Here is a 12,159-nt window from a genome sequence, read left to right on the forward strand (position 1 = left end):
CGGAAATTAGATACTTTTATAAGAATATATTCCAATCTTTTATATTACCAATATAAAATAAATGCATTGCTTATCCCAAACAACATTCCAAATCCTTGCTGTGTATAACCTTGCTTACCACAGTGAAATGTAAAGCTAAGTAAGTTTTTGACATCTGAAAAAAATAAAAAGAAAAGGAAAGCTGAGACCGATCAAATGAATAACAGCGCACTTAAAAATAAGCCAAGCGAAAGATCATAAACGAGTAATTTATAAAGAAACACATGTAAAATCTTCCCGGGAAAGAAATGACTAAGGGTTAAATGTCACAATTATAGGTCATATGGCGATGTTCCAGCTTTTGAGGGTCGAGGAAGACCCCAGGTGCTATTCCGCGAATTATTTTATCACGGGCGGGCACTTTGGTAGAGCCACTTATATTCCTTCCGCTATCTCGATGGCTTTCTCATATGATGAATTCAACAGTCAGAGCGAGGCCCGATCCGACACCGGTGAGCGGTAAGCGATTTGAATTAAACGACCTCAACCACTCGGCCTTGAGCTTTGGGATCATAGGGAACATTCAATTTTACTGCGATAGAAATGCGCTGATGCCGGTGCTAGGGGTCGTGGGGCGATATGGGTGTTGTACATTTCATAGCCTCTCGTACAATCAAAATGAGTCTGCTATTACGTTGAACTTTCTGATTGTGTGCTTTGCTCCGAAAGGCTTTTATACAAATTCTATGGATGTATGGTAATAAAATCGCTAAGATAATATTTATATCGGGATGAGTAGACGGGTTGTAGATATGGATAATAAAAGCAATATGGAATAACCGTTAAGAAAACCACGAAAGGAAGAATGAAATTTATGTTAGAGGATGCAGTCTATCGTAATATGAAATTTCATGAAATCCCCGTCTTTGGGGTTTCAAAGTAGGGATCCAAACTCATAATTTTATCACAATCTATCATAGTCTTAAGCTTTTTTCCCCTAGTGTTTTTTGTTACAAGTAAAGAAGAATTCTCAACTTAATAATATTAGGATGTTAAAGAAAGATGTATAAATTGAATATGTTTCCGCCTTTTAACTGGTAGTGTTTACAAACGCGCACGTGCAGAATATTACGTACGAGCGCGTTAGGTTTCACGATAAAATACAAAAATCATCGCGTGTGCACGCGATTGTCATAATCTGCTTACAGGAAAGCAACCGCGTACCCATCTAAAAGCTATCGCGTGCGTACACGATAGTTAAATATTGTCGATGTCCACTATGTGCCACCATATATTCTTAACTTTCAGAAAAGAACATATTAAGTAGAAAATTGTAAAAAATGAATTTCATTTCAGTTTGTTACGAGGATATAACAATAACTAAACTCTGTTGCAGAAGTGTTGTGAAATACCTCTGATGAGAAATCAATCTGTAACAAGAAATGGAAAACAATCATTGCCATGTGAAAAAAAAGATATTCATTAACAGTATAAAATGAATCAATTAAATTAGTTAAATAAATGCATCACATACAACAACTTGAAGACAACATGTTACAGCCGGGATTAGATTTTTCTCTTTCTGCAGTACAACACAAGTACTTTCGTTTAATAAATTTCCCGTATTGCAACTCAATTAATGCACATCCCATTCAGTTGCATCACGTGTGCTATAATTGTTTATACGGTATGCTGTAGATATTTCTTTTGATTAAATATAGTTGCAAATTGTTAAAACACATAATAAAAATTGAGACATTGACATTATGAGAGGTGCCGATGACATAAGAGGTGGTATTGAACTTGCTGATGTTAAAGAAAGTGAAGGAATTGTGGAATTAGATAAAAGAGATGTTAACAATGATACATGTGATAGTGTGGCAGGCAAGAAAAAAACAAATAAAAATACATGGCAGAAAAACATGGACAAAACTAAAGTTGTCATAGTTTTACTCTGTGTTGTTGTGGCAGCTTTGGTAGTAGCAGTCGTTACTATGAGTTCCGTTATGTATGTAGGTATGTATCTTTGGACTAATATTTTTTTTTTCTTTGTTTCTTTTAAATTCTCCTTTTTTTCTACAATTTGGTAATGTACTTACGAGTAATGATGTTTCTTCAGCGTTGGTATCTACGACGTTACCTGAGACCGATTAGTCTGAACCAGATTACACCCCTACCCTTTGGATTCGATTTCACACCATTAAGCAAATGCCTTTGTCCTTAATCCATTTATCAAGTATTATATCAATGGTCTAAGCTGACTACTATCGAGGTCAGGAAAGTAACATTAGATAGCGTATTTTTCTGCTTTTCTTTTTCTTTTTATTATTATCCAGTTGTTTCCAAATATAAATAAATAAACTTTTCATATCTTATTTCCTTTAAAATATATTATGCTTAAACTGAACACCCGCATTTTTGTACTAAAATACTGAGGTAATTATAATGGGATGAATCTTACGTTGGAGTAACATATAGCCCGACACGTTTGCTTTGTTCAGATGCATATCACTATATGTATTGTATTATGTTCTACATAAAAAGTATTAAAATATATTTCAGGCAGTTACGTTTGTCAAAACAGAAGTCATGAGATAACGTCATATATCCGTATAGCGTAGGATAAAGCCTGGATTTGGCATCCGGAAGCGAAATCTAGTTTATGAATTAATGCCAGCCCATTAATCAATTTTACTACTTTAGACAATTCTAAATAATTAGGGTTATTACTTAGAAATAACCAGGTTTATTTTAGCGGCGGATATTCGTCTTAATTAGATATTAATCGTACTGAAGTTAAATAAATAAATAAGTACATAAACAAATGTAATATATTTTACTATAAGAATAACACTCCAGCTTAAATAGCGAATACGGCGGAAACTGCCGATGATTACCAAATTTGTCGTCATTATCCATAATGACGTCATAAGCACCCTTTTTCCACGAGGAAGCCAATGCCTGATTAACCTATATGGTACCGCAGAGGATCTGATCTATCTGCCCCCTTTTTGGTACCGCAAAAGATCTATCTATTGAATTAAGCATATTGACACTGACTGTTTAAATAAGTGACAAATCATAAAGCTAGTTTTAATAAATTTATCACTATATGAACATTTGCCCGATATGAATAATAATAATAATAATAACATGATGTCTCTAACTGAAGTAAAGTTGTTGTGTTTTTAATTATTGCTGGGTGACCTAGTCTTTCGTTTGAGTATGAGATTTCCCCAAACGTACATGAATGGCCACCGTAAATACCTGTTACGCAAAGCAGACCAAGCTGTTCCGGAATCGAACCAGGTGTGTTGGATTGTGGTAACCGGAGTCTTAAAATAATTGTCTTAATTCTTTTTAATAATCTCTAATATATCAAAAAATCAAGCTCATGACTCTGACATTTTGAAAATCATGTGTAAATGTAAAGTTAACGTAAAAAAGCAATTTACCCTAGCATTTTAATAAAATATTAATATGAAAAAATTAATTTCTCAGTCACAGATGGCGGCTGGACAGATTGGGAAGATTGGGGAGCATGCAGTGTAACATGTGGAACTGGCTTTACTACTCGAATATGGACTTGTTCAAACCCCAGAACATCGATTATGGGACGATATTGTGACGGAACCTCTGTGCAAGTGCAATCCTGTAAAAATTCGTCGTGTTCAGGTATATGTTTCTATTTTTGTTTCTGTTGAAACCGCTTACTCAAGTATTGATGCCTCGTACACCAGGGCTCGCCCGAGCAATTCATGTTGTCAAGGCCGATATCCTTCATTGTTGAGTCAAGCAACGACAACTCCATTGCTTGAGGATGACACTTTGTCCCTGTAAATCAATCTACTCTATATTGCTACTGGCAATCTTGAGCCCAGGTGTACCTTCAAATGTCGAAATGAAATTGGCTAATTTAAAATTTTCCCAGGCTTAGAAAATCGCTAGGTCCAACTACCTAAAGTGTTAACTTGTCGGTAAATTTGATCTGACTATGAATTTAACTAGTGATGAAAGGGTAAAGAAATGGTATTTGGTCATATATATATATATATATATATATATATATATATATATATATATATATATATATATATATATATATATCTGTTTGAATAGGATTAAAGCAAGTATATCATTACATTATTACATCTTTTTTGCAGGATCGATTTTAAAACATTGAACACACTTCAAAAACTAAATATTTTAGGAAACTTGTTTATGTTTTGATAAAATAGATAAAAATGGAGGGTCTGATAATTAGGAGATATCTATTGGAGAAGGCGATTTTGTTAACAGTGAGCACATATTTTCTAATAAAAGTTGCAGAAAATAAGAAAAAGCCGGATATCTATTTTCGAAATCCTCCATGTCATTATGCTCAAACACTTTACACAAAACCTTCTCTATATTGCGAAGCCCAGTCTGTGGCTGTCACTTACTGACATACCTGGATAGTGTTGTCAGCCCGTGTCTGTGACTCCGTTACCTTTTCTGTATTTCTTAGTTATGGAAGTTGACAGATATTTTATGATACATATTTTTCAGATGATATTTTTATTCAAAAAATGCGTGTGTTTATGGCCTTTCTAGAAAACAGGCAGGCCACAGCAAAGCATAATTCCTCAAACTTTTTCCTGCAGGTTTTATAAATTTTCTAGACAACATGATTTACCTACTCAGGGCATCTGAAGAAAACAAAGCTCTGATACCTTTAACGTGCCGTTATATGAATATATATTAGACGACTGTGAAAGGCGCGAATAAGGCTATGATCCTAGTTGAATCATTGTCCTTGTTTTGCCCACAGCAGTGATTTTGTATCTTATAGCGACCGTGAAATTTATATGAGTATACTGTATAGTAATAATGTTATTTATAAATCATACAAAACGCGTGTCTTCACTTGTTTCAGGTGAGAGTGTTGGCTTTACTGTGCACTGGCCATATGCAAATTCTGGAGGAAATCCACTGACATTCAAAACAGCACTTTATAATAACAACGATGTATTTAACATGACGTCGGGTGAATTTGTCTGCCAGAGAGAAGGACCCTACTTATTTATAAGCGTTCTTCTAAGAACAGATAACACCAGTAGTTATATATCTTGCAATTTTTATAAGAATAACGACAAGTCTATCGCGTATGGTAGTTTCGCTAGTAGTAACAGCTTAGTTAGCAACCCATCCAGTTCGAGTTCAATTTTGTATCATTTAAAGCCAGGTGATCGTGTTTATCTGGGTTCATGCAAGGGCATGCAATATATGGCTAATGGTTCAGGCTTTACAGGTCTTCTTATTAATCCTATGCATTGAAATGACTTGACGCTGCTGATGAATTAACATTTCACAAAAATTAAGTTATTTGCTGATAAGACTATTCACAGTAACCGTTTCAGCATCACTGTCATGAATCACATGAACAAAATAATCTCCAAAACAAAATAGAAAAGATAATAGAAAATTTTCAAGCAAGTTTTGATGACGTAGAGATTTTCTAAAACTACTTAAATTTAATTCACAATAACCTTCTGATTATCTGAAACACGTGAAAGAACTGAGACATCTTATCAGCATGTTTGTAATTACAAGAAATCTATTATTTATGGAAATTACATAACAGAGATTATTTTGAACTTGAGATTCATCACACTGAACATGTATAATAATAGTGCTAACTGTTATTGCTGACAAATGAAATCAAAGCAAGGCGAACTTAGAACTTTTGAAAATGTCATGTTGACAGACAAAGTCACCCATCATTAACCCTTACTTTGCTATTTTTTATAAACTAGTCAATCTTTCATTTTGAACAGTACCATTAACTGTTAAAAGAGGTTTTTATCACAAAAGATACTGACTGAATGGCGAACAGTGCAGATATTGATCAGACTGCACGGGTATGCAGGCAGATCATGATTTACACTGGTCGCAAAGGCAGAAATAATCGTGTTCAGCATGTTAAGGGTTAATTAATGTACTTTCCCTATCTTCACACATTTTAGTAAGAAATCATGATACCATAACTGGCTTCATAACTGGCTTCATATGGTCAATAAAATCCTTTAAACAAGAGGGTCATGATGACCCTGGACCGCTCACCTGAGTAATATGAACTACATGTTTCAAATGTCAAACTGATGATAAAATATCAAGAAAGTCAGTAGGTCACATTCATGGTCAATGAAATTCAGTTTACGATTTGTGTGCAAAACTGCATAAGTCATCAAAATTTCAAGGCTGTATCTTAAACAACAAGAAAGTAGGTCAGTAAGTCAAGGTCACAGTCAAGTGACATCATATTACTTGGGGTCATCAGGTAATATAATTAAACAGTCTTGGAAATAGGATCAGATGATTGTTTAAATATTAAGTATTTTCGTATATAACTCACATAATAAATAAGTGACCCCAGGGCGGGGCCTCTTTTAACCCCAGGGGCATAATTTGAACAATTTTGGTAGAGGATTACTAGACAATGCATAATACCAAATATCAAAAGCCTAAGTAGTATGGATTCAGACAAGAAGATTTTTAAAGCTTTTATTTCCCTATATAAGTCTATATAAAACTTAGCACCCCCAGGTCAGGGTTTCTTTTCATCCCAGGGTTACAATTTGAAAAATCTTTGTTGAGGACCATAAGACAATGCTACAAACCAAATATCAAAGGTCTAAGTGTTGTGGTTTCAGACAAAAAGATTTTTAAACTTTTTTTCCTATATAAGTCTATTTAAAACTTGGGACCCCCGGGGCGGGACCATATTTGACTCTAGGGGGATAGTTTGAACAATCTTGGTAGAGGACCACTAGATGATGCTATATATTATATACCAAAGCCCTAGGCCATGTGGTTTTGTAAAAGAAGATTTTCAAAGTTTTCCTTTCGGTTGCCATGGCAACCAGAGTTTTGCATGGAATTCAATTCGTTGAGCAATTTTGAAAGGGGCTACCCAGGGATCATTCCTGTGAAGTTTGGTGTAATTCTGCCCAGTGGTTTTCAAGAAAAGTTTTTTTAGAAAATGTTGACGGACACACGACGCACGACGGACGACGGACATTGAGCGGTCACAAAAGCTTACCATGAGCCTTTGGCTCAGGAGAGCTAAAAACCGAAAATGACAATTAGAAATTCGATTGTTTATTAATATGTGAAATAAGAAAGTAAATGAATTATCATATTGTAACCAATTGGAGATGTTGATAAAACCTGTTATTCTGTCAATACCAATACTTGTTTTCATTATCTCTGTTGTTCATGTGTTTACCAACTTATATCTTGTATAAAGCTAGAGAAACCAGTTAAAATGAATATAAAATATGTATACTAATAAAATGTGCTTTTGTGTATCTTGTGTTGTTTGAATTCATCACTGAATAAGATGTAATGATTCAATTCCTGAAAGCATTAAGTGTAACAAGCGTAACCCTAGCCATGGACAGCGGGACATGCCTACCATAATTTAAGGTCCTTCTAAAGCCTTTTGAAACCTCCCATCGGGTGAATTTTTGTTTCAGTCCATTTCACCAAATTGACCTTGGTTTATCATAAAGAATATCTCAAGCTGTTAATAATAAGTAGAAAAAAACTTTCAAGACTGATTAATATTCTCTTTTGATCAACACATTTTGTTCTATATCACATGCACTTAAACTGTTCGCATTCTATTTTATAGAAGATATAAAGCTTCTTTTTCAAAAGTATTTTGTCATTTTTTATGATTATTGTATGTTAAGCATATTTCTCCCGGTACTTCTGGAGTTGAAAGTGTTACAAACCATATATACTAAAGTGAGTGAGTGAGTTGGTTTTTACGGCGAATCGACACAAAATGGTCATATATCGCCGAGAAGAAGTCATATTGCAAACGCCAACTGTAAAGCATAAACATTGATGTAAAAATGTAAAGCATACCTAAAAACATCCATGTAAAAATGTAAAGAACACTATGAATAATGTAAAATATATCTAAAACAGGCATGTAAAAGTGTAAAGTGTATCTAAAATCAGTTATGTAAAAATGTTTATACGTATATGTTAAGATATTAGTTGCAAACATAATAATATTGCAAGATGTAAATAAAAATATGAAATGTTGCATTTTTTGATATATTCCTATCAGCTTTAAAAGCGATGAAATATGTCCTATTAAAAATGCAACAAAATTGCAAAATGAAAGTGAATGTAGAGCTGTCAAGATGAAAAAAAAATGTATTTTTTTGAAAAATATATATATATAATAGTTAACTAGGTTTCACTTTCTTGAGTACCTAGGTAAGTATGTTCGACACACAAATTTAGAGAAAAGTGTGTTTGAAAAAGAAGTTTGATATTTTCTACAGTGTAGAATGTGAACTGATGAAGTGTACCTGTTGTAAGACAAAATGCATAATTATTACCGAACATGGTGACCTTTATAGAAAGTATCTGCCACTTCTTTTGAACAATTCCGTATATATATGCTATGATTTTTTTTTGTCTGTCAGGTATAATTTTCAAAACGAAAAGTTACCCGAGGGAAGAGAATTACTTTTAGAAACGAGCCTTTTCGACTTTACTAGCCTAAGCTTACCCTTTGTGAATAGACAGTCTGGTATTGATAGACTTACAAAGTCTGTTGAGATCAAATAATCTGTCATAATATTAATTTCTTCATACTGACACTGATATTTTCTCAGAAAAAAAAAAACATTTCCTCTCTAGGATCATGTTAGAGACAGAGGCAAGAGATATTGTAAATTTTTTCAGAAAGTGGTATCAGAGAGGATTGATTTTATGGCCAAGTGCTTAACATTTTATGACTCTAACGACTGATGCCAGTCTAGGTTATTGAATGTGCTCGATGAATAGCACCGATACACGCGGAGTCGCCGTCTTTAGTGAGAAAAACAGTAAAAGCCTTTTTGTTAGATGGGTGACTTACAAAGATTGACAAGTTTATTATAAAAATTTCCAGTGCCGTGACCAGAATTCGGACGTCTGGATTGAAAGTTTAGTGTGTTATTTTTAGACCGTCGTCTGGCCACCATTAAATAGGTACAGCATGTGAATTGTAATATTCAAGGGAGATAATTATGGCTTTTCCGTGGTATTTGGTCACGCGTGCGACATATGAAGTATATTTCTGACGAATACAAAATGTTGCAAGTTCCACTGTGTCATCTGCGCGTGAGCGGAACGGTGAGAAAACAAAACTATTAACGTGTCCACCACAAGTTAAACATTGGACAAGGTAGAAAGTAACGTTTCGTTTCGTGTTGGCGCGCACGCCATTTGTAAAATTGTTTTGATGACGCATGTGCCGAGAAAAAAAAAGAAATATTTTGTTGATTTACGCTTACGCTATTAACAAGGTTTTCCTGTCAGCCCGCTGGAGCGGTGTTAACACGAAATAAAATATTGTGTTCTGTTGCTTGTGCGTGCGCAGGGGCATGTTTCGTGGCGAGAAAACGAAAGATTTTACTTCTTTCACTTCTTGTCACATGCACTTATGCGATGTGTTTTTGATGCTATGGTGTTTCGTTGTAGCCAGTTGATAGCTTCATTTTTTTTGCGCGCCAGCGTCAAAACAAGATAGCAAAATATCCTAAAGTAATAGCTCGTGCAATGTTTCTGTCTCTGTGATGAGTAAGTGTCTGAAAGAGTAATTGTATAGGTAAGGTTTCTCCTTTAATGTGGGTTGTCCACGAAATTCCCAACATGCAATCGATAGAACAACTTATTTCCAAACGAGCTCACGGCAGGTGTCATATGTACATTAAAAGCTTCCAGTCTCGGCCGATAGTGCTGGAAACAGTACTTATTTAAGTGAGTCATCCAGCAGTAAGCAAAAGTCGGGAATCGAACCAGGACACCTGGCGTTGTAGTCAAACCTGCTTACCACTGCGTCATTAAGTCCCTCAGCTAAATGAGTGGCAGCTACATGACTGAAGATGAATTACTGATTTGGTAATGTGAATAGTGCCCCTTGTCAAATATTTTACATAAGAAATAGACATTGAAACTAAGTAGGTTAAGCCGGTGCTAGGGGGCATGGGCAGTGTTGCATTTTCCATTACTGCTCATGAACAGACTCAATCAAACCGAGTCTGCAATTTTCACTGTTTGCCTTGTTTTCGGTGCTTCCGAGGGATCTACTTTTCAGATTTTATTTACATTTCAGCATTACATATAGGGTAAGAGTATCACAAATACACACTGCTAAGTTTATTGATATTTTATTTCTCGTCTGCTACCAAATGTTAAATCAGAGATGAAATATTTCATGTTAAAACAGTCTATCAGTCAAAATTGTGTTGAAATACAATATTTAAACTCAAATTTTGTAATAATTAGTCGAAAATGTAAAATGAGATATTTTTGTGTTAACGTTTAAAATGCTTTAATAAAAACGAAAGTCATAAAGAACGGTTTTCCGTTTAGACCATCGATATTTTTACTACTGGACCCCAATCTCAAAAGCTACGATTTCGACTTTCGAGGGTTGGAGTTCAGGAATAAAAATCTTGATGGTCCTTACGATACACTGCAATTAAGTGCTCAGATATAAAAAGGGAAAATTTCAATTGCATATCAAGACATTTCATTGTCCAATAAACTCGAAATAACCTCTTGCATCGACATCTATTACCTGCCGACCAGTGGATATCAAGATCTGCAATGTTTGCTATTCAGTCATACTAATTTTATTGGAAAGGAATTTACATAAGCTATCAGCTTGTTTTCCAATCCATGTGTTTGACATGTAAAAATTACTTCTACAAGTTATGTGTATGTTGCTTAAAAAATGAAATACTGTTTAAACTAATATTTTTAGTAAGCACCCCTTCTGAATGTGCCCGCCCACTTAGCTCAGTAGGTAGAGCGTTGGTCTACGGATAGCGGGATCGTGAGTTCGATCCTCGAGCGGGGCGTATGTTCTCCGTGACTATTTGATAAACGACATTGTGTCTGAAATCATTAGTCATCTACCTCTGATTCGTGTGGGAAAGTTGGCAATTACTTGCGGAGAACAGGTTTGTACTAGTACAGGTTCCAGGAACACTGGTTAGGTTAACCAAAACAAACAAACCTTTTGAATGTAAATGGTCACTGTTTGCTTTTCAGTCAATATTTTTAGTAAGCACCTCTTTTACTGTAAATGGTACTATTCAAATTGAATGTTCATTATATGAATTTGGCAAGGTAAGGGTTCTGTCAGTACCTGTTGAATACTGCAAACCAAACTAGTAAAAACTTCTCACATAATCATATTCTCAATCGTGAAAATAAATCGCCGTCCAAGATTTGTGATTCCAGTTGGAGTTTCTAAAAAAAACTCTTGTGTCTACCTGAAGTAATATTTGCACGCATTAAAAAATATAAAATGGGCTCTTGCAGTTCACAGATACCGAGAATTATATCTCTTAAACATGTTAAACCTATAGATGATGTGAAAATTATTACGAATAAAATGACGTTTCGGGATGACGTCATTACATCCATACTCATTTCGTCGCGTCCTGTTATATTTTAATACAAGTTATCTAAAGTGTTTCATTTGCGGTTTATGGTTATATTAGGTTAAACTATATCTCCTTAATTGTATTCTATATAAAATGAAGTGTGTTCATAGTGCTGTCATACGTAGCCCTCATTTAGAAGAATTATCTTCAAACTGAAATAAAGTAATGACAAAAGTAGGGGCAATTTTAATAACTTCGTCTTTCAAATACAAAAAGAAGTTCAAATTCAAAGATGTTTCTTGTAAACAACAGCGCATACAGCCCTAAACTGTCTGGAAATGAATTAATGTCTGAGTGAAATACGAGTGCGTGCTTGTATGTATGTGCAAGGGAGTGGATGCGAATAAAATCCGGCGAGGATACGAAATTGATAATTCTGGTTTGCTTCACTGGCAAATTTATAAATGCTGAAGTCTAGGGGTCGGATGACAGTCAGATTAAAAGACTGTCAACCAACTTTGTCAAATTGCTTTTATGCGTAAAAATGTCAAACTCAAACTATGTAAATATACGCCAGATTGCACCATTTGCGCTATACAAATTGTCCGAGGGGGGCATATTCACGGATCACATAGAAACTGCGCTCTCCCTCAGGTAAAAATCCTGGATTCGCCCCTGTATATAAACCGCGTAAAAAGAATACACTACTGATTAATTTTGTTGTAAGGAGGATTTG

At 34.8% G+C, this 12,159-nt stretch overlaps 1 protein-coding gene across 2 annotated transcripts in view; it reads left to right on the forward strand.

The window, feature by feature from the left end:
• The window catches only part of LOC123541756 (hemicentin-1-like), a 102,896-nt gene extending 95,576 nt beyond the window's left edge, over nt 1–7,320 (forward strand). For both annotated transcript variants that reach the window (XM_053531101.1, XM_053531103.1), the window contains 2 exons: nt 3,481–3,654; nt 4,895–7,320. In XM_053531101.1, the coding sequence (XP_053387076.1) occupies nt 3,481–3,654; nt 4,895–5,295 (575 nt within the window). In that variant the 3' untranslated portion in view covers nt 5,296–7,320. The remainder of the gene's footprint in view (nt 1–3,480; nt 3,655–4,894) is intronic.
• Nucleotides 7,321–12,159: the final 4,839 nt, after the last annotated feature.

The sequence above is a fragment of the Mercenaria mercenaria genome, chromosome 19 (assembly GCF_021730395.1).
Source record: "Mercenaria mercenaria strain notata chromosome 19, MADL_Memer_1, whole genome shotgun sequence".
Classification (NCBI taxonomy): domain Eukaryota; kingdom Metazoa; phylum Mollusca; class Bivalvia; order Venerida; family Veneridae; genus Mercenaria; species Mercenaria mercenaria.